General features: G+C 52.4%; 1 protein-coding gene across 1 annotated transcript; it reads left to right on the top strand.

Moving 5' to 3' along the window:
- Positions 1 to 12,435: 12,435 nt before the first annotated feature.
- On the top strand, positions 12,436 to 21,452 carry LOC147412831 (structure-specific endonuclease subunit EME1-like). Its single transcript, XM_086480940.1, has 6 exons — positions 12,436 to 12,605; positions 15,006 to 15,088; positions 18,252 to 18,376; positions 19,779 to 19,894; positions 20,724 to 20,913; positions 21,276 to 21,452. The coding sequence occupies exons 1-6, from the start codon at positions 12,436 to 12,438 to the stop codon at positions 21,450 to 21,452; spliced, it is 861 nt and encodes a 286-aa protein (XP_086337066.1).
- The last annotated feature ends 1,956 nt before the right edge of the window (positions 21,453 to 23,408 follow it).

The following is a 23,408-nucleotide window of genomic DNA, read 5'->3' as shown; positions in this document are numbered from 1 at the left end:
GGAACCGGGCCGGCCATGATCCTGCTCTCTCCCGCAGAAAAGAGCAGCCACGTAGGAGCTGGCTTAGCAGAGTGCGGGCAGCGACCCCCTGAACCGAGTGGCTGCCCCACACGTCTGAGTTTGCAAGGCTTGCCGAGGTGACAACCCCAGGCCGATGTCACGCCTAGCGCTGTGACATCACCGAGCCTTTGCCTGCCCGCCCAGCAGGCTTTCCCCGCCCACCCAGAACACTGAGGCCCAGCAGGGGAGGGCCGAGGTAGGGTGGATTTTGAAGTGTGCTGCTCCCACCGGTGTGCCCACCAGTGGACACCGAGCACAGCAGGGGTGCAGGACTGAGCCCCCCGTCTTTTGGGCTGTGCCCGGAACGGGTCAGCCAGAAGGAACTACACACAGCGCTCCATTCGAGCTGCGTTCAGCGCTGTGCCCCAGCTGGGCAGCCGTGACATGGCTCTGCTCACAGTTCCCTGGGGGGCACGTGGCAGTCCACGTTAAGAGGAAAGCCAAAACTCCACTCTTGGTTTGATGACCCTGGCCCAAATGCCAGGTGTCCACCAAACCCACTCTTATCACTCCCCCCCCCTGTCAATGGACAGGAGAGAGGAGAGAAAAAAAAATAACAACAGGCTTGTGGGGTTGAGATAAGGACAGGGAGATCACTCAGCATTTACCGTCACGGGCAAAACAGACTCGGCTGAAGGGAAATGTAATTTATTACCAATTAACTCAGAGAGGAGTAATGAGAAATAAAACCAAATCTTAAAACACCTTCCCCCCACCCCTCCCTTCTTTCCCGGGCTTAACTTTGATCCCGATTTTCCTCCCTCCTCCCCCCCAGCCGCACAGGGGGGAAAACAGGGAATGGGGGTTGGGGTCAGTTCATCACCCTGTTGTTTATGCCGCCTCTTCCTCCTCCGGGGGAGGACTCCTCACACGTTTCCCCTGCTCCAATGTGGGGTCCCCCTCACGGGAGAAAGCCCTCCGTGACTTCTCCAACGTGAGTCTTCCCACGGGTTTGGTGGTCCGTGAACTGCTCCAGCGTGGGTTTCCTCCATGGGGTGCAGTCCTTCAGGAACCAACTGCTCCAGCGTGAGCCCCCCTCACGGGGTCACCAGCAGCAAACCTGCTCCAGCGTGGCCTTCTCTCTCCCCACGGGCCACAGGTCCTGCCAGGAGCCTGCTCCAGTGCAGGCTTCCCACGGAGTCACAGCTTCCTTCAGGGATCCACCTACTCCAGCGTGAGGGCCCTCCACGGGGTGTAGGCAGTCATCTGCTCCACCGCCCATGGGCTGCAGGGGGACAGCCTGCCTCACCGTGGTCTTCACCACAGGCCGCAGGAGAATCGCTGCTCCGGCGCCTGCAGCATCTCCTGCCCCTCCTTCTTCACTGACCTGGGTGTCGGCAGGATGTTTCTGTCCCATATTCTCACTCCTCTCACTCGCTGCAATTACCGCTGCGCAATCACTTTTTCACTCTCTTAAACACATTATCACAGAGGCGAAAAACGCTGTCGCTGATGGGCTCAGCCTTGGCCAGCGGCGGGTCCGTCTTAAAGCCGGCTGGCATTGGCTATATCTGACATAGGGGAGACTTCTAGCGGCTTCATACAGAAGCCACCCCTGTAACCCCCCCGCTACCAAAACCTTGCCACGCAGACCCGTTACAGCTTGGTATCCACAGCTGCGTTTTCAGTCTCCAAAACCTCAGTGTCAGGCTCCAAAGCCTCATCTCTAACTTTGGAGGTTAACGCTTTCGAGGTGCAAGGACTCATTTGCAGGGCCCTCAGCGTCATTTTGAAGCCCCAAAGTTTCCTTTGGAAGCTCCAAAGCCTCCTATCTAGAGCCCAAAGAACACAATGGTGACCACAGCCTCATTCTTAATTTCCAGTTTGAGTTTGTTAATCTGAAGCCACATTTCAGGCTCAAAAGCCTCATTTCTATGGCCCAAGGGGAGTGTTTGGCTTTGCAATCTGTCACTTTCAGGCTCCAAAGCCTCCCTTTTAGATTCCAGACAGGCATTTGAGGGTCCATGCTGCATCGTGAGCGTGCTAATCCTCCCTGGGAGGGTCCAAAGCCCTCTTTCAGGGCTCAAAGCCTGAGGTTGTGGTCCCAAACCCTCCGTTTTAGAGTCCATCCTGTCAGGTTTATCTTTGGAAAGGCCCACGTTCACAGGGCCCAAAGCCTGATCTTTAGGCTGCAAAGGTCAGCTTTACTTGGCCAAGTCTCACTTTCAGGCTCCAAAGCTTCGGTTTAGGGTCCATAGCTCAGCTTCTAGGCATGCAAGCTTCATTTTCATGCTCCAGACCCTCCTTTGAAGGGGCAACTCCCCACTTAGGGCTCTAAGCCTTGTTTCCTCCATCTCCAAATGCTTCTTTTTCAGCACCAAAGTCTTGGTTTTAGGCTGGAAAGCTCCAGCTGTAGGGCCAAAAGCCTCATTTTTAGGCTCCAGGCCTGTCTTTCACACTCTCAGCCTTTGTTTGGTATCCACAGCTGCGTTTTTAGTCTCCAACCCTTAGGGTTAGGTTCAAAACCTCGTTTCTGGCTTCAAAGTTTGGTGCTTTTAAAGCTGCAAAGACTCATTCAAAGGACCCTGAGCATCATTTTGATGCCCCAAATTCTCATTTGGAAGTTCCAAAGCCTCATTTCTAGAGCCCAAAGCACACCGTGGTGACTTTGGCCTCATTCTTTCTTTCCAGCTTCTTCGTTTTTCAATCTGAAGCCTCATTCCAGGCTCGAAAGCCTCATTTCTAGGGTACAAAGGGTGAGTTTTGCTTTGCAATCTGTCACTTTCAGGCTCCAAAAGCCTCATTTTTAGGCTCCAGGCAGGCATTTGAGGGTCCAAGCTGCATCGTGAGCGTGCTAATCCTCCCTGGGAGGGTCCAAACCCTAATCGGGAAGGACCATAGCCATCTTGTAGGGTGCAAAGCCTCACTTTGTGGTCAGAAACCCTTCATTTTAGGGTCCATAGCTCAGATTCTAGGGGGGACAGCCTCATTTTTAGGCTCCAGACCCTCCTTTCAATTTGCAAACTCCCCACTTAGGACTCAAAGCCTCAGTTCCTCCTTGTCCAAATTCTCCTTTTCAGCACCAAAGATCCCGTTTTAGGCTGCAAAGCCCCATTTGTAGGGCCCAAATCCTCGTTTTTAGGCTCCCAGCCTTTCTTTCACACTCACAGCCTTTGCTTGGTATCCACAGCTGCATTTTCAGTCTCCAAAGCCTCAGTGTCAGGCTCCAAAGCCTCATTTCTAACTTCAGAGGTTAACGCTTTCAAGGAGCAAGGACTCATTTGAAGGGCCCTCAGTGTCATTTTGAAGCCCCAAAGTCTCCTTTGGAAGCTCCAAAGCCTCCTATCTAGAGCCCAAAGCACACGATGGTGACCACAGCCTCATTCTTACTTTCCAGTTTGAGTTTGTTAATTTGAACCCTGGGAGGGTCCAAAGCCCTCTTTCAGGGCTCAAAGCCTGAGTTTGCGGTCCCAAACCCTCCGTTTTAAGGTCCATAATGTCAGGTTTAAAGGAGGGTTTGGGCCCTGAAAAGGAGAGTGTGGGCACTGAAATTGGGATTTGCACCCTAAAAAGAGGGTTTGGGCCCTAAAATGAGGGTTTGGACCCTGAAGTGTGGATTTGGACCCTAAAAAGAAGGGTTTGGTTTCTAAAAAATAGGGTTTGGGCATTGAAATGGGGATTTGGACCCTAAAGATGAGGGTTTGGGCCCTAAAAAGAAGCATTTGTCCCCTGAAATGGAGATCTGGACCCTAAAAAGTAGGGTTCGGGCACTGAAAAGGTGATTTGGACCCTAAAAAGGAGCGTTTGGACCCGAGAAAGAAGGGTTTGGAGCAGGAATTGGGGATTTGGACCTAAGAAAAGGACTACTTGGCCCCTAAAAAGGAGGGTTTGGGCCCTGAACTGAGGATTTGCACCCTAAAAAGGAGGCTTTGGACCCCAAAAAGGATGGTTTGGGCCACAAAAGAGCAGATTTGGGCCCTGAATTAGGCATTTGGACAGTTACATGTCATTCCAATCAGGGCTGTACTGTTTTACTATAAACTTGAGATTTTGAGTAACGCCTACCGGGTCACTGCGATATTTTCGGGCAGCATCTTTCCATTGCTTCAGATCGTTACAAGAGAATGGTATTTTGACTCTTCCTGTTTCTCCATCCGGTCCAACTGCGTCCCAGAGAGGAGCTTGGAAAACTTTCGGCTGTCTGTCTTCTCCGGTTTCGGGAAGGTATCTGGCTATCTGGTGGGGAGGAGGGAGGATGTGGAGGGGTACGGACCCTTTCTAAGTCCTCATCTCGCCCTTGTGGCTGCTGAGGGGGCCTAAAGAGTTCACTCAGATCTTGTTCTGACCCGGGGTTAGTTTGACTTTTCTCTGTACACCTTTGGCCAATGCGACAAGCCAAGCAGCATCTTTTTAGTTTCTTTTTGTTCTTCTTTTTGTTTTCTGTTTGAATGTGAGGACCATGGGGTCTCGTGGGGGTACTAATCCGCAGTCCCTTTGCCACTCAGGATTGTCCTGGAGAACAAAGAACATATCAGCATATGTTACTTCATCCCATTTCCCTTCTCTCCTCAGAAACAACAGTAACTGTAAGAGCGTGTTGTAGTCTAACGTGCCGCCTTCCTTAGGCCCTTTTGCCCCATCTTCCAGCTTATAAAGCGGCCACCATTGATTGCAATACTTCATTAACTTTCTCTTATTTTCTGTGCCCCCTTGTCCTGCTCTATCTTTCCAATGCGTCAGAACACATCCTAAAGGGGATTTTTCATAAGGTTTACTCTTTCCTCCCCCCATCTTTTGGTTTTCAAACCTGAACCCTTCCTTATCTTTTTCCTTCTCCGCACAACTCTACTTTCCACGTACCAACTTTACTACTTATCAATATCCACGTATTACACGGACGTATCAAGGATGGGCATGGCACTCCTTATTCAAGGCAATAATTACATGGCAATTCTTGTTGTTTGGTTTTGGGGTTTCTAAATTAATCTGGCGAACGCCACCCCAGAAGCTCAGAGCTGTGTCCCCCCTCCAGCATCGTGTCCAGCCTCAATCGTGTGGCTGTGGTGCTGCTTGTTTTTTCCAAAACACAGCCAATTAAGTTTTTTGGTTTCTTTTTTTTTGCAACAACTATCTTTTTAGGTACTGCCAAATTTAGAGTCAATTTTATTTAAAAAACCAAACCAACCCAAAAGCTGGCTGACCACTGCTCTGAGGTGAGCTCAGAAATGAGTTCTCCTAAAGCCTGTGTGCAGCGAGGCAGGAACATCCCTGGCTCACCACGAACCCCTTCGGTGCCAGCCTGGCTGGGATTGCATTTTTGGGGTGCAGCAGCTCCGCAGGCTGATGGGAGCTCACCTGTCCCGCTGCCAGCACGGGTCTGCTCTGGGGTTCCCCTCAGGGTTTCTCACCCTCCTGCTCACCCAAGAAGGCCCACCAGCTTTGTCCCATCCCTGCCCCCGGCCATGTGTCCTTGCATGCCTGCCTGGGGGAGCCAGGGCTGTCCCCACGTGCATGGCCACACATCCCCGCACTGCTTCCAGGGGGTTTCTTGCCTGGTACCTCTTCACTTGTGACAGGTGACAACTCGTGCTAGGTCTCAGCACGCAGTGGGGCTTTCTCTCACAGAACGGGTGGCAGAAAGGGGCTGGGGAAAAGCAGCCCCAAGCCGTGGGGGTGGCATAAAGGGAAGGAAGGGATGTGTCCCCTCAAGGTTGGGGGTAGAGAAGGGGTTATGGTACTTTGCTCTGGAGGTGGGAAGCATCAGCTGCCCCTGAACTGGGCGGCAGTGGGGTCGGTCGGTGCCTCCATTTTCCTACCAATGGCAGCGTTGGAAGAGGGACAAGGGGGTGACAAAGGGGATTTCTCCACCTGGAGATAAGGAAACGAGCTCAGTGATGCTCATCCCTTGGGATAGGCGACAGCAAACTTGCGGGCTTGGGGTGGGATTTGCTTCTGGCATTAAGCCGTGTCCTGCCGCCACCCTTCCCACTGAGGTCACACCTCCTTCAGCAGCAGCATCAACCTCCTGATCCCCAGACTCTCTTTGGGGCCACCAGCTCCCCTGGCAGGGGCCGTCGGGGCTCGTAGAGGCCAGGGGGTGTCAGGGGGAGCACGGCAACACGGGGCCAGCACAGACCCTGGGAGGGGGTTGGACAGGGGGTGGTTTCAGCTCCTCCGCTGACAGGTGGCTGCAGGACCAGGGATGCTGCTGACCCTTCCTTGATGATGGGAAGATCCCAACCCAGGGCCACCCCATTCAGGCCACGCAGGCGCTTGGCTGCCCATCGCCCTTTATTGCCGCTCGCTGGAGCCACTCGCTCGCCTGCTCGGTGGTGGGGGTGGTGTGTGTTCGGCCAGGGACCCCCAGTCCCACCGGGCTGCTGGGGCGCTGGATCCATCCAGCTGGGGCCGGAGGAGCTTCGACGCCTGGGAGAGGTGGCTATGGGACGAGGCTGGCCTGTGCTCCAGCGAGGCGGTGGTGCCCGGGGGCGAGGGGCAGGGGTTAGCCCCCTGCAGCCCACGGGGCAGGCACCGGCTGCGGGCAGCTCTGCCAGCCCAGGACGGGGCAGGCACCTGCCCGGCCAAAGACACCGAGAAATGGGGTCCTGGCCCCCACCCTGAAGCAGACACCGGCCAAGAACAAGCCCCCCATGGCCCCCCCCACCTCACTCCACCTCCAACGTGGGGACTGCTTGCCCCATCCTCCAGTCCTCCCCCTCCATCCTGCCCCTCCCCATCCTACCCCAGACCCTCATCCCACCCTTCCCAGCCACAGGTACAGTCCCCTGATCACCCCCACCCACCAGGAGACAGCAGGGTGCCCTGTCCCCGCCCCCGGTGCCCTGAGAGGGCCATAGCCGTCTGGCTGAGTGAGGACCCAGCGCTCTGGGGCTGTGAGAGCAGGAGGCCAGTGTCCTGGATGTCCCACTGCCTTGAGGACAGTGTGGGCTTGTCCCTCAGGAAGCCTGGCAGGAGAGACCAGAGGGAGCTGGGGTAGGGGGAGCCAGGGGCAACAGGGGTGGGGGAAAACCTGGCACCCCATAGGTGCCTTGCCCACCTGGCTGTTCCCTTCACACCCAGCGGATCCCTGGCCGTACCATCCTTACCCACGAGCACAGGCAGCTGCCCGTCCCTCTGGCCCCTGGAGATGCGGCCATCCTGACCCAACAGCTCCATCTCAGTGTACTGGGAAGAGAGAGCAGACTGGCTGAAACACAGGACCGAATTCAGCATCCCCACGCAACCCTCCCACACCCAGCTCTCCCCGGGGGGAACTGAGGCACGGATACCCTCCAGACGCTCAGCATCACCCTCCCAGCCTCGGTCTCTCCCACCCTATCCCTACCTTTGTCGTCCCTACCTTGAGGGAGAGCACGATTGGGCACTGGAGCGGCCGTGGGGTGCTGGGCTGGTTGCGAGGGCCCCTCTTCAGCTGTTTGCCGACGGTGTGCCGGCCCCCACAGGACCGCGGCACGCTGGGGTACCTGCACTCGGCTGCCCGCTCCCTGTGGGATGGGGCACGGGGATGCTCAGCACCCAGCACTGTGGCACCCTGTGCTTCACCCTGCTACACCGAGGAGGGGGCCAGGGGGCTGCTCCCCAGTGAGGTCCCTCCCGGCTCCCCCCACAACCGGGCTGGAGCTGCTCTTTCCCCACAGCCCCGGTGAGCAGGTCATGGCCAGGGCAGGTCCCTGCACCCCACGCCCAGGACACCAGGAGGCAGGAGTTGGGCTGTCGCAGCTGCAGCTCCTAATTTCAGTGACCTGTTTCACAGGAGGCACCTGACTCCCCCTTGAGCCTGAGGTCAGGCTGAGATCAGACACAACTCGTGACATGCGGCTTCAGCACCATTGAGACAGAGACCTGGGCTAGAGGGGGCAGCGCAGAGCAGGCTGTAAACCCCCACAGACCTGGGGCAAGCACAGCTCCGCAGCACATCTCTGCTCCCCTGGCCAGGCCCCCATGAACCCCTACGCCCCCACCCAAGGAAGAGCTCTCCCTCCCCGGGGCAGGGGGCCCCTGCACCCCAGGGGCCAGGAATGGGTCCCTGCGTCCCCTACCTGTACCTGTGCTGCTGTGTTTGCTCCCGCTCAAGGACGGTGTGGGGGCGCCCGGCATGGCAGGGGGGCAACGGCCGCATGTACGGGAGGGCCACGACACGCCTGGGGAGGGCAGGAGCCGCAGGTGGGTGACAGGGGACAAATGACCCACCCCAGCTCAGGGCAATGCCCCAAAACCCACGGGCTTGTACCCCCCCAGCATTCCCCCTGCCTGCTGCCCCCCGAGGAGGTGTCCCCGTCCCCCTGCTAATGGGCAGTGCTGCAGAAAATCTGGCCAGGGTCAGACCCCCCCCAGGCAGCCACCCCCCCATGCCTGGCACAGCAGGGCACCGCCACCACCCATCTCCTCCTCATCCCACCCATGCAGCCCCCCCAGTGCACCCGTGCTGGGTGCTACTCACTGGCCAGGCACCAGCTGCTTTATCTCCTGCAGCATTGACCTGGCCAACGAGGCAGAGACACAGGCAGGCTTGGCCTCCATGAGGCTGCTTGGGGGGTGTCCATTGCCCCCCAAACTGGGATGTGGGGGGCTCCCTGCAGTCCCATGGGGTAGGAAACCCTCTCCCATTCTTTTACCCCAGTTGCTGGATGATCTGGCCAATGTCATCCGCTTGCTGGTCGGCTCCAACTACCCCCAGCTTCCCAAGGGCATCCTCCAGCTGCCTGAGCTGGGAACCGCAGTAGTGGCAGAGTTAGGGCACGGCTCCCCTCTGTCGTCCCAGCATGGGAGCCCTTCACCTGTCCCATTCCTGCCCAAGCCCCTCTGGCATCCCTGCAGCCCCCTCGGGGTCTGCCACTGGCTCACCTTCCCCTTCTGGCCCTGCAGATCGCTGGCCAGGCCCTGCAGGGAGGACACCCAGCCCCAGAGGTTGGCCAGGACACTGGTGATGCTCTCCTTGTCTAGAAAGACATGGTCCAAGAGTCAGCGAGTGAGTCTCACCCTCGGGGCCAGGCTCTGGGTGTGAGGAGCCCCTGACCTTGGGTGTCCCCATGAAAAGCATCCCCCTACCAGCCCTGTCAGGGCTCTCACCTCCCTCCAGAAAGAGCAGATGCAGCTTCTCAAGCTCGGCATGGTCTGGCTTGCTGTCTTCCAGCTGGGCCCCCTGCTCCTTCAGGGCAGTGCAGAGGTGGCCGAGGTGCCCGATCTGGCGGAGAGCCTCCACCATCTCTGTGTAGTGCTCGGAGGCGCTGCTGGAGCCCGAGGACCCCCAGGGCACCACCAGCTCTTGCGAAGGTGATGTGACCCTGGGATCGGCATCCAGGGGGATCTCCTGGGCTGTCGGTGAGAGGGTGCCCGTGCTGGGTGGTCTGTCAGGGCAAGCTGTGCGCTGGGCAAAGCCTTGCCTCCCTCCTTGGGGCTTGTGGCATCCATCTGTATCTCCAGAGCACCGTGGGTGGCTTCAGCAGGGACAGTCTCAGTACCAGGACGGCTGGGCTCCAGGCGGAGGGGGGCTTGATCGAACCCCTGTTCCTCCTCCTTGGGTCCCTGGAGGTACTGGCTGTGTCCCTGGGATGGTGGTCTGGATGCTGGGGGTCCCTGGCTGCATCTCTGGGATGGTCATCTGCATGCTGGGGGTCCCTGGCTCCATCCCTGGGGTGGTGGTCTGCGTGCCAGGGGACCCTGGCCGTGTTCCTAGGGCGGTGCTGCTGGCATCAGAAGTCTTTGATCTGAAGGAGCGCCTGCCCCCATCTCAGGGGTCTCTGGTGCTCTCTGCGTCCCTGCTTGCATCCTGAGGGAGCCAGGCTGTGGCCCTGGAGTCCCCTTGCTGGTCCGTGGCGCAGGCTGTGTCTCTGGTCCCTTTAACGCCAGCATTGATCTTACCCTACGTGGGGTGCCTGCATCCGAAGTGGGGGCCTCAGCAGGGGCAGACTGGCCCCCACTGCCCTCCTGGGAAGAGGAGGCAAAGGGGAGCAGGTTTACAGACAGAAGTGCAGCAGCAAGGGCAGACCCAGGGCCCACCCACCCTGTCCCCAGCCCCTGTCCCCACATCCCTGGCTCATGAAGCCAAATTCAAGTACCTGACAAGAGTCCAAAGGCAAAGCCTGCCTACCCCGTGAAGACCCCCCCGAACTCCTGCAGCCACGGCCTCCTGGTCCCTCCCCAGCCCCCTTAGCCCTTTGGTCGCCTCCATGCCTGCGGAGTCATTTCAGCAGCCGATCCAGAGGATCGGCGAACACCCTACTGACGCCACCTAACACAACAGCGTTTTTTCCTCTAGCAATGGGATTCAGTACCCCAGACCTGCTGGACCAGGCCCATTTCCCAGCCCAACGGGCTGCTCCCAAGTTTCAGGAGCAGCAGCCCCAGGCAGGATTTGGAAACCATCTCACGATCCAACATGCTGGGGTTTGCCCCACAACGTCCCTCTGCTGTCCTCCAGGGGTGCTGAGCCTCTCTGGACAGCAGAGCTAAGGGCTCCGGGGGCTGTATTGGACCCACCACAACTTGCTGATGGCAACGTGAGGAGCAGCATTTCAGCCTCGGCTCTTCCACCCCAAAACTCCATCCCTTCCCCATAGTGAAGCCCCACGTGCTGCCATGAGCTTGGGCTTAAACCAGACCTTGGTCTAAGGGAAGCACAACAGCCGTGCAAACCCCAGAGGAGGGGGCGTCTCGTCAGGGAGCACCCAGGGGACTGGTAAGAGCCTCTACCTTGGTGATGCCGCTCGCGTTCGCTTGGATCTTCTTCTTCATCTGCCCCACGTCGGCAGCCATGGAGGCGACGTCAGGGCTGCTTGCTGTCCCCTGCAGCGGGTCCTTCCCAGGGGAAGGACCTCCGCCCTGTCCCCCTTCTTTGGGGCGTGCCTTGGCGGGCTGGTCCCCCTCCAGGAGGTGCCCCTGCTCCTGTGCGGGCAGGTCCTGCCCGCCCAGGTGCCAGAGCACGGCCTGCAGCAGGCTGTATAGCGCCGTCAAGTTGACGGCCCCGATCTCGGGCGTCCCGATGGTGATGTCCAGCAGCTGGGACAGGCTGAGCAGGGCCATCGCTGCTGCCCTGCCCGAAAACACACAGCCCGACCTGGGGAGGCCGGGAGCCTTTTTGTCTGGAGACCTGGGAGGACAGGGGGGAGGCCGGGAGCTTTTTTGCCTGGAGTCCTGGGAGGACAGGAGGGATGGGCAGCCGCCAGCCTCCTCCTCCCCACAGAAAGCAACCAAACGCCATCCAACTGCTGTCAGGGTGCCCCCCACCGAGGGCAGCGCTTTCTGGGGGATGAAGAGTCCCCCTCCCCGTCACCCCGGCCACCTCCAGCCCCCCCTACCAGCTCTCCACACCCCGGCCCCCCAGCCCTACTCTCTCAACCCTCCAGCCCCCCCCTCCCAGCCCGAACCCCCCATCCCTGCTCCCCGTGGCCCCGCACCCAGCGGCCCCCCTCTGCACCCTGAGCCCACCCTTGCCCTTTCCTCATTGGAAAGGGCACATGCTTTATTACAACGGGCTGTTTTTCACCTGCTGGACTCACTAGTTCATCTGAAGGATCGGAGACTCGCACTGTGGCTCGCTACCTTTCTCTCCTATCACCAAACACACAAGGCTCTTTCAGAGAGCGTAAGGACCTTAATAATACCTGCTCAGGCAAAGAAAGCCTAAGGAAGTTTGCAGAAACAAATTTGTTGATTTTTTTTTTTAAACTGGATTAATGGAAAGAGCAGGACAAAACCAGTTCCAACACAGTTCTGCAAGCTCAGAGCAACCAGCAATTGGAAGGAAAAAGATACACTGATGAGCTGTGCTACCTGACACATGGTGAAGAGATGCACTGGGAAATAAGGCTCCACTCCCTCCTGACGCTACTTTGGCACTCACATGGTTCATGCAAAAACTACAGGTGTAACAGCCTTTAACCTTTATCCAGAAAAACTTGCAGCAGCAGTAGAAAAAAATAACAGAGATATGAACTAGGATGCACGGAGAGCGTCCAGACGTAACAGAGTCTTCAGACTCACACCAAACAGCAATCAGCCTCTGATACTGGCCAGGGACTTGCTGTCCATAAGCCAAACCTCTCACTTGCCAGAGGGTGCTGGTTGACGTAGTGAACTCAGCACAAACCTTCCCAGCACAGAAAGGACATGGTGGTGGGCATGCACGTGTCACCAGGTGATAACCTGGGCTGATCTAACCACTGAAGCAAAGAGGAACATCCAGCATTTTGTAACACTTCCCTGGCCCACCTGCACCCCCCGGATTGATACTCTCTACAGGGAGCGCAGCCAAGCGTCCTACCGAGGCACTTGGTACCCCTCCTCTTCGTCAGCTCAGGTCTTACCAGGATTCTGGCCACAGAGGCTTCTCAAGAGCCCAGGCGTTTTGGACACCCTAGATAGCAAGATTTTTCTCCTTGAACGTAACCTCCTTCAATCTAATACTTGAGCAGCATGAGAACACAAGCCACTGCCCATCAAAAAGCCCATCTGAATATTGATTCCAGCCCTCCTGGGTCAAAAAAGTCCTACACGAAACTCCTCATCCGGCACAGCAGGCTGATCCAGTACTATTCCCACAACTCCTCAGTGCCTGGCAATGCCCAGAGTGCAAGCCCAGCTGGGTGAGCAAGTCAGACTGAGGGATGTGACGGAAGAAGGTCCTTTAGAAGGACCACAGCTCCAGAGATCCATCTGCAGAGCTGTCCTTCACACGCACGCCCTACTCCACGGGCTGGTTTGCTGCAAACCTCCCAGAACTGTATAAAAGGTGTCCAATGGCTCTGTTTTGGCCAAAGTGACATTACTCCTTGGCAGGTTTTGCAGTTAAAGTCACAGCTACCTTGGACTTAAGAGTTAATTGCTGTTTGCACACAGATTCCCCGGCCTCCCCTGCACTGCTATTTCTGAGGCCTCTTTCAAATGCAAAGTCACATCTCAATCCTGAAGGGAAAATATTCTTATGAGAAGGAAGAATATTTGTAATAAACTAAGATTAAGCATCACAAGAGAGCAGCAGACCATCAATTTCAATTACAGGCACTACCTACCTGCTTAGATTAGTTATTAATTTATTATCTAGTCTGGACAGTAACAAAACTCCTGGCAGGAGCTGTGAAATACCAAAAGGATTCCCTCTGGCTGCCATCCCACCCTTCGTGTGCATCCACAGATGAGCACCATTTCTGCTTACAACAGCCAGGCTAGGGAAAAGGCTTTTTTAAACAAATGGTGCACTGGCCTACAGAGCTCAAATTCAGCACTATTTTGCTCACGAATACATGAAGTTTCAGCAAATCAGTATCCTTCTGTTCCACAAAGAAAGCAGACACATTCCTTGCTATGCTTAAAGGCTAACACAGCAGCTAGCAACAACAGCAGTGCTTCACATCACTCTGGTTTTAAATGCTGTTTTCAAATGGCTGGTGTTAAATGCAATTTTGCTTTACTTTTAGAGTATGGTAGGCAACAGGTAGACCTACCCAGATCCTAAAGAGAAGTTCTCCCTTTTTCTTCTTCAATTTTCTCTGCAAAGAAAAGAAAAATATTGCAAGCCAAAGATCTACCTACAACCACATCAAATCTCAAGAGAACTGCTCCGATGCAGCGAGAGCTTATGCACAGGTTACCACGGTCCATTTCTTTTCCTTCCAAATCTTTGGACATATCAAGACGTGCAAGTCAGAACTGTCACGAGAAGGTGGCTTGAAAAATGATTCAAATAATAAAGAACATTTTTCTCCCAGACACAAAACCTCCATTTGTACGTAGACAAAAGAGGGCAACAGAAGCAAGCCACAGCTGCACTTCTGCCTGGCATAACCCCTTGGATTACAAGTCGGGTTAAAAGAGTTGCTGGGGGTTTTTTCTGGAGAGTCAGAAAAGATGCTTGTGGTATCTTAGCTTCTGGGCCGAAAAAGACAAAGAAAAAAAAAAAAAGAGAGAAGAGAAAAAACCCAAACCAACCACCATTTTTATAAAACAAGAATACCAAAGAACACTGAGGGGTGGTGCGGAAATAACCTGCACACTCTAACTTGCGCTTTCATTCTGATAGGAGTAATAAAGCACCACACGTTCAAGGCAAGATTATCACCGGCATGAACAAACAGCATTCCCAGGTGCATAAACCTGTTGCTTCCGTGAAGTGCTGACAAATGGGTTAAGAAATGCTAAAACAAACCCTGGAGCTAACAGTGTGCATTCAAGTGATAATCACCAAGAAAAATAGTGCTGCATTTACAACAGAGTCTATGAGCAAAATGGAAGAACAAAGTGTTTTGTGAAGAGATAGAGCTGGAAGGACAGATAACATCCCTGTGCCCAGTCTAAACCTAGGAAAGAGACGGGGGTGGGGAGTAGGCACAGCCCTACGCTCACTCCAGTTTTTCACCCGCACTCTCCTCCTTCATGGCAGTTTGCTGGGCTCTGGGTTTGAAGCAGACCATCAGCTCTCTGTATAAAGTACTGAATTTCAAAGCCACTGAAATGATTTAACAGATGGTGCTCCACTCCTTTTCTTGAGGATGAGGAAACATCCAAAGAGTCCACACGCATTGGTGAAAGCACAGCCCCAAGCCAGCTGCAAGCTCTGAGACACAAAGAGCACACAATCAGAGAGCATAACCTCGCAGTGACATCCTGTCTCAAAGGCTCCGAATTCTGCGTTTTGAGTGACTTGACCTGTTGCTGCCGCTTTAGCGCAGCCCTTTCAGAAGTGCAATTTTAAGCACCTTTGGCATTTTTCCCTTATGGCTCCATAGGATACCAAATCTGGGTATCACACCAGGCTACACTCCCAGGACAATAAATCAGCCTTTACACTGCGTAACACTCGTTAATTAACAAGGCACGTGATTTCTACTAGAACAGGGAGAAAAGGCGCGAGCCAGGACGCAGGAGCCCAGCCAACTCACTACGAAGCCCACAAAGAACGGCACAAAGTACAAGTCACCGCTGTAGGGCTCTGGGGCTGCTCCCAGCCATGGCTTTCGCCTCCCTTCTGGCTGTAACACCACTGCCAGGGATCCTGAAGTGCAGAGCCTGGAGAGGGAGGACAGGATGCTCCACACCGATCTCACTGTAGCCCAGAGCAGGCTGCTCCACGGTGAGTCTCAGCCACAGGAGTACCCCCACCTCCTAACTGCCCAGACCCAGCTTTGGGGGAGCTGAGCCAGGCAGACCTGCAGACTGGTTGTGTTTCAACAACCGGAGGTTTTTCTGGCCAGTTTTGGCGGAGGGAAGCATACAGCTCTGAGCGAGTAGCACACGTCCTACCTTTCACAACCAACAACACAGGGACAAAGCTGAACCCTGCTTCACTCTGCCATCAGGCTTCACACCACCAGAATCGCTGGTGATGGTAAACAGAGCAGGAAGAGCTGATCAAGGGCTTTGTTTGACGGGCCACTTGAGGTGGGAAGAGACTTTTCAAATCACTCAACTGGACCAGAAAGAACATGTAGCAGAGAGGGCAAGTACAGACACTCACAGCATGCCCTAACCCTAGCTGCATTTTCACCTCTGCCTGGCACAGCACAGCTCCACAGCAGATGCTGCGACACAACCAGGATGCACTAAGAGCTTACAGGCTGCTTTTCGGCAGATATTACCTCCGTATTTTACACCTCCATTAACAGACTTTATCTATCTCACTCAAAAGCAGGTATCCATCAGATTAGAAAACTGGAGAGAAGAGCAACTTTCTGCTGAGAGTTCTGGACAAGTTCACCCCATAATCTACCCCACATCTTGCCAAAAGACAGCTACCAAGCCACAGCTTGATTGTTTTACATTTGTGCCTAAGGCATGCAGGAGGGTAAGGTCACTAATCAAGTGGTTTTTGCAGGAGATAAGGTAAGAAAGTGGTGATACACAGCAAATTACTTTGCGTTTGGATAGGTGAGGACTGAAACCAGTTTTCCACTGGAATCGTAACTAAACTGGACAAGGGCCCATTTCTGTATGAGCTACCACTTACAGGGCTCTCCAGCAGCACAAGCTCCCACAGCTGAGCTGCCTTGAAGTGACATGGTTGGAATTCAATATACAGTTGCATCAATGTCCCGGGAGCAGACAAGTATCAGCTTGTGATACTGTGGAGGACAGCATCCTCTTCAGAGTAGGAGGGGAAGGAAAAGGCCAAGAGTAACCACACCAATTCCTGTTTTGTTACCTGGAGATTTATTCATGCCCTTCCAACAAGGGGGACAAGCAAGATGAAGTCCCAAACTTCATTGCCAAACCCCACCTGCCCCTCAAGGCCCAAGAGGAGTTTCACCAGCAACAGAAGCATCGTTCAACTGATTGTATTATAGCCTGCCTGTCAGACGGAGCGAAAGCTCCGCAGGGTTGGCATCGGTAAAGGGCTGTGAGTCCCCGTGTGGTAATCCGGTAAAGGTACCTTAATATAAAAATATTATTATAAAGCTGCTGTTTTAATTGTTATTTTGATAGTATTATTGTTGTTGATGATTTATTGTGTGGGAGTAATAATGGGCCCTTGTTAATTGTGGTTTGAATGAGACGTAGCTCAGCTACAAAGCGAGTGTGGAGCTTTGATCCACGTTTCTGTTATCCTGCGAGGGGTGCATCCGGAGAGAAGTGAAGCAAAAGAACGGTGTGAGAGTTGAAAGTATCATATTATATTGTGGTAATTTAAAATATAATATTCCTTCCAATATCGTAGAAGGAAGGAAATGAGAGTCCCATACCAAGGACTTCTCCTTTAGGTTGTCTTTTGGCTCACTGGAAAGAGATGCATGAAGAGCTACGTAAGAAGCAACCTACTGAATATTATCATCATGTATGGCCAATGTATAAGCTAGAAAATGAGGAAGTATGGCCCTTGAATGGGACCCTAAACTATAACACTATTTTACAATTGATGTTATTTTGTAAAAGGGAAGGAAAACAGGACAAAGCTCTGTATGTGGATCTATTCTTTTATCTAATAGAAAAACCTGAGTGGCAGGAAGAATGTGGGTTGACTGATCAAGTAATGCCTCTTATGATAAAGGATAAAAAGGATCAGGAGCGCTGCTCTGCATGGACTAAGTTGAAAACTTGTCTTAGGCATTTAGTACTTAAAAAGGGGGGACAGGGAGATACAGGTCCTGAACTAGATGTTGCTCCTACCGCCCCGGCAGCTCCTGCTGACCTCATACACCCCCCTGTCCCAGTACCTCCTCCTGAACACAAACCTCAGCCTAGATCTGGGCAACTGACCCGGGACACTGGTGCAGAAGGGGTCCAGCCTCTCCAGGCAGTAGTGGAATAGAGGACAAAGAATCTGAAATAGAACCCTCTTCACCAGTGTCCAGGAAAACTCGATATCGTACTCATTTAATAACCCCCTTAAGACTGAGGGCTGGGAGGAAAAAAAGAAAAAAAAAGAAGAGAGGTTACATTTTTAGTAGGTGCTGGAGCAACGTTCTCAGTTTTGAATACACAAAAAGGAATGATAAGAGCAAAAACCAGCAAATATTATTGAAGCCACAGGGAAAGAGGATAACTGGCCATTCCTACAACCCCTGGATCTGAAATTTGAAAACAACCATGTAACACATGAATCTTTGTATGTTCCAGAACGTCCAATACCCTTAGTGGGAAGAAATCTGTTATCTAAATTAAATGCATAAATCAGTTTTGAAAATGGAGCACTGTTGTTAAAAGTACCTGAATCGAAGATAGGAGAAACTTTAATGATATAGAAAAACCAAAGGCATAGGAAATTCCCCCCGAAATGAATTATGCAGTAATCCCCATGGTATGAGAAACTGATAGCCCAGGAAAAGCTAAATTGGCACAACCTGTAAAAATTGAATTAGAGGAAAGTGCGAGACTGGTAAGGATTAAACAATATCCAATCAAACCTGGAACAAAGGAGGGAATTAAAATTTAATTGATAAATTTCTGGAGTCCAAAATTTTAGAGAAGTGGGAGTCAGAGTATAATACTCCTGTTTTACCAGTACGGAAGCCTTCGGGCAACTGTAGGTTAGTGCAAGATTTGCGAGCTGTAAACCAAACTGTCAAAGGCCTCCACCCAGTGGTGGCAAACCCATACACATTGCTGACTGCCCTTAAAGAGACATACCAGTGGTTTACAGTGCTTGATTTGAAAGATGCTTTCTTTCGCATACCTCTGGAACAGGAGAGTCGTAAATTGTTTGCCTTTGAATGGAAAAACCCACAGACAGGACACAAAGTACAGCTAACGTGGACACGACTACCCCGAGGTTTTAAAAACAGCCCAATGATCTTCGGTAGCCAGCTGGCAAAGGAACTGGAATCTGGACAATGGAGAAAATGGTAACTTCGCGACGAGAACACCTGCTCCTACAGTATGTGGACACATTCTGATAGCTACTGAAGAAAAGTCGGCTTGTATCCAGGTAACCGTTGAACTTTTGAATTTCCTGGGACTTAATGGGTATAAGGCGTCTAAGAAGAAAGCCCCGATTGAAAGCCAGGCAGTCATCTGCTTGGGGTTTGAGATTCCAAAGGGACAGAGAAAGCTGGGAACTGCTCGTAAGGAAGCAATTTGTGCCATTCCTGAACCTCAGACTATGCACGAGTTAAGAGCGTTTTGGGGAATGGGCAGCCGGTGTCGTCTCTGGATGATGAATTGTGGACTGACAGCCATTATTGGACACACATATTCCAGTCGTGAAGACCTAAAAGATGTCCCTTTTGGAAACCCTGAGTGGGAACTGTTCAGATGGCAACAGCTTTATACAGAACGGAACTGGATAGGCTGGATATGCGGTAACAACTGAAAATTCTGTCATAGAAGCAAAGGCATTACCTAACACGACATCAGCTCAGAAGGCAGAATTGATTGCCTTAACACGGACATTGGAACTAAGTAAAGTAAAGAAAGTAAACACCTGAACAGACTCAAAATATGCTTTTGGAGTGGTCCATGTCCATAGGCATTAGGGAAAGAAAGAGGACTATTGTCCTCCCAGGGGCAAATATAAAGCATCAGAAGGAGATATTACAATTGTTACTGGCAGTTCAAAAACTGGCCCAAGTGGCAATCACGCACTGTAAAGCACATCAAACAGGAAATACAAAGAGAGCCGAAGGGAACAGACTGGCAGATCAAGTCGCCAGGAAGGTAGCCCAACAACAAGCATTACAGATGGCACTAATTCCCACCAGAACTGTAATGCTCCCTAAAGGATCTCCTAGATATTCAAAAGAAGATGAGAAATTAGCTCAATTATTAAATGCAAAGAAAAACTCAGAAGGATGGCGAACTGCCTCTGAAGGTCAGGTTATTGTGCCACCAGCTCTTGTTGTCTGCCATTGCTTGAGCATTTGACCCAGTCCCACACTTTTTGGACGGGGGGGATTTAGCCCCCGTTAGTCCGTGTGTCTGTGGACAGAGCTCTTTGTGCTCAGCTCCCCCCTGCTCAGGGACGTCCCTGCTGTACCACGGACCGACGTGTCTCATACATCTCCATCCTGACGTCCGTCTCGCTCAGCATCTCTCTCCCTTTGTGGCCCGCTGGCAAAGCATGTCAGCTCTGCCTTGGGCTGGCTGGCCTGCGTGGAACAAGCACCTGCCACTGAGGAGCTGCAGCAGCTGAAATGGCACTCAACTGCTCTTAACTGGCAGGAGACAGGCTGCCCCATAATACTTCAGTGCCTTAAATGAGCTGTTCCCCAAACGGGGAGAGATTCGATGTTCTTGTCCTCGAGCAAGATGCTGTGACCCTTTCAACCAAGAGTGGAGTTGGATGTGAGAAGATCCATTGTTCCATCTGTTGTTTCCAATGATCTTTACAGGCCTTGCTCGATCTGCAGCTGAGGAAACAAATCCAAGTCAGGTTTTTTGAGACCTGGGGGGAGATCGGAGCATACGCCACCGTGTTCACAAAAGCTGTAGCTGAAGCACCGTTCAAGTGAGTAAGCAGACGAGGTTTGGTCATGTCTTCTTTGGAGAGGCTGCACTTTCACAGGGACTGCGGGGGAACAGCAGGTACGGGGCTGCACTTCAGGGCAACACGGTGTGACGATTTTGAAAGACCAGGCGACACAGAGCAGCTGCTCATTCAGCACAGGGTTGGTTCTTGGAAACGGAGGTCCTGCCCGGGGAGGGGTGGGGACAGATGCTGGTTTCACATTGGAGTCTCACTTGACATCGAGCAAAGCTCTTGTTGTCAGTCTGATTTGAGGAGTGGGAAGGGAATGCAAGTAGAGCTGGGCTTTTACAGCACCAGCTTTTCTTCCGTGTGTAACCAAGAGAGGCATTACTGAGGAGGAGCTGCTTAGCTGCTGCCATGGATAAGGAAGAACAGCAGCAGGTTGCACAGCAGTGGCTAAGCAAGCCCCCTTGTGCTGTCCCACACGATCGTAGCATTCCTGTCACAGCAGCTGCTGTATGTCACATCTCGGCCGTGAGAAGAGGTGAGATGTCATTAACAGTGACACGTAGAAGTGTTTCATTACTGTTGACAGTCAGAAAGTGAATTCTTGTTTACCACTTTGTATGTGTGTTGGCTTGTGTCAGGATTGCTCCCAAGTACAGGATCGTTTCTTTTTCAGTAGGAAATTTGATGTAAAGAAAATCGGGCCCAGTTTTTAGCATTTACTTTGATGCCAGTGGTGTCTGTAACAGCACAGAGTGAGAGGTGGCTCTCCTTCTCTGGCCGTGTGACAACAGGTGCAGGGATAGGATTTTCTTTGCAGCCTCATTGCCTCATTTTCTTTCCCATCCTTTGTTCTCCCCAGGCGAGAGCAAGAGAAGACGGGGCTCCCTTTCAGCTTAGAGAAGGAGTGGTGCAGAGGGGTGAAGGCGGCTCCTTCTCAAAAGGGTCTCTTGGAAGCTTGGAAGAGACAGATACAACAATTTAACCGGGTCAGCCTCAAGACGGCTGAGGCTATTGTGTCCGTCTACCCTTCTCCTCAGCTTCTGTACCGGGTGAGGATGCCTCAGGAATACTGAGGACTGTGTGCAGGCAGCCAGCTAACGTAAGGAGGGGAAGAAATCATTTCATTGGTATTAAATTGGACACAACAGTTCTGTGCGAGCTGTTTAGTAAGGCAGTGAGGGAACTGGTGCCACGGCACCCATTGCTTTGGCCTTACAGAGCAGGCTACTGAGGGAGCAGTAGTGGTTCTGCGTCAGCCTGTGAGCTCCCAAATGAGATCTGGGGAGAGACGGGGTGAAAAAGGAGCGTCCGTTGTGAAAGGGTGGAGCGGTGACAGGCGCAGAGCTTGGATTATTTTTTTGAGCAACGGATGCAACTGGATGACACTGCTGTTCCTTTGTGTTGCTTTTAGGCCTATAGCAGATGCTCTTTGGAGCAGGAGAAGGAAAACATGCTGGCGAATATCCCCGTGTGCCGCGGCGACGGTGTGACAGCCAGCTCCCGGTGGATCGGCCCAGAGCTCTCCCGCCAAATCTATCTGCAGATGACTGCCCCCAGTCCTGGCCTCTCTTTGTATTTCACTGGCTAGCCCCAGGCAATGAGGATTTTATTGTTTGCCTGGTTCAAGTACTCAGTTTTCTGCCTAGCACAAGGACTTAGAGAACAAACAGTCATCGATCCTAGTTTAAAGACTTAAAACAGATTTAGAATTGATTGTAGCAGAAGGTTGGATGAAGTTGCTGAACGCGTGGAGTTTACACAAGAAAGACGGTCAACATCTTCCAGAAGAGCACGAGTTGGACATGGTTGAGAGTCGACAGTTCCTTTTATTTATTTTATCCAAAATAAATTATTTTGAATAATAACGATCTTTGCTTCTTAATATGCCATCTTGAATGAAGACAGGTACGTCATCTGTCGAAAGGAATACTTTCTACTGCAAGTAGTTATCTTCCCTCTCCACTGTGAAAACTCCTAATGCTAAAGCAACGCGGTGCTGCCCCCCAGCACCTGCCCTAGTGAGGTGGAAGAGCTTTGCCTCACCAAATAGACTCAGTGTTCCACTGTGGCAGATGGGAAGGAGTAAGACTAATTTTCAGATATCAATTTAGACTGCCCTGGTTCAGTCTCCAGACAGCTTGATTGATAGAGGGTCTTGAAATCTGATTATATGCATGGAATGATGAGATCTGAACAGTTTGCAGAAAAAAAGCTTTCTTTTCATTAGATTGGGGAATATGTTGTTAAGAGAGTGTCAGACAGTGAGGGAAAAAGAAAGAGGGTCGATTTGTGGATGGAAGGGCTGAAAAAAGGAATACCTAGAGAAGTAATGGACAGAAAACCCACTAGAATCTTAAAAATATTCCTATCCAATTGGATTAAAGAAAAGCCCAACATCCCCTCTGCACCCTCTTTCCCGATTCGCGCCTGTAAGACCGAGGAGAGAAAAAATGAGCAGCAGGCAAACGATCTCCTCCTCCCCCTGTCAGTGAGCTGGGGGGAGGAGGGTGGCAATATTGAAGGAGGCTCACTGAAAATGAAAAGGGCGGTTTGGTGATTACTTGTGCAATTGGGCAAAACGCTCCCTCACCAGTCCCTGCAGAGAGGGTGCTAAAGCTGCCCGGCGAGACAGCAAGTTTGATCCCCGACTCCCTTTCTGCCTGCGAGATAATACCACCAGCAAAAATCCTACTGTACGAGTGCACCAATGGGCGTGGCAGCATCGACATGAAACCCTCACACTGTTTAAAACATTTTGGTCTAGTACTAATCAAAGTAAGTGGGGATGTAACTGTGTGTGGAGAAATGAATCGGGGGTGTGGAAATGTAAATATTGTGATCGATATGGAGACGAAACCATTTTAGGAGGAGCACTAGGACCGGGAAACACATTGTATTCTGAGCAACCCATAGACTCTGCAATGTGGGAAGGCCCCTTCGCCAATGGGACCTGGGCTTTGCAAGGGCATTACTGGATATGCGGACGGCAGCCTATCGAAGATTGCCACCAAACTGGTCTGGTATATGCTAGGTGGGATCCTTTAGGCCCCTATTCTTCCTGTTAGCCTCTGATGAGGGAAACCAGCTAGGAATTAGGGTGTACGATGAGTTGAGACGTGAGAACAGGAGTATTGATACCAGTCTGACCCGAAACAGTGGTCAAAAGTGGAGAAAGGATGAGCGGCCCACTGAGAGAATCAGACGACATTATGGCTCAGTTAGTTGGAACCCCAATGAACTGATAGGGGGAGCCAGAGAACCGATCTATAATCTTAACCGCATAACCCGCTTACAGGCAATATTAGAAATCCTAACCAATCGGAGAGCTGATGCTTTGGACTCGTTAGCTGACCAATGTACCCACATGAGAAATGCCATTTTTCACCTTTGCATGGTTTTGCATTCTCTGTTAGCCGAGGAAGGAGGAGTGTGGAAGGATATCTTCGAAATAAGGGACATGTGAACAATCCAGCCTTTCCAGAGAATCCGAGCTGGGACGTACCAGAACTGCTGAAAGTATAAACAACTTCCAGTGCAGGGGGCA

This window comes from Leptosomus discolor, unplaced genomic scaffold (genome assembly GCF_034619465.1).
Source record: "Leptosomus discolor isolate bLepDis1 unplaced genomic scaffold, bLepDis1.hap2 HAP2_SCAFFOLD_29, whole genome shotgun sequence".
In the NCBI taxonomy this organism is placed as follows: Eukaryota; Metazoa; Chordata; class Aves; order Leptosomiformes; family Leptosomidae; genus Leptosomus; species Leptosomus discolor.
This window is presented reverse-complemented; position numbering and strand designations above follow the sequence as displayed.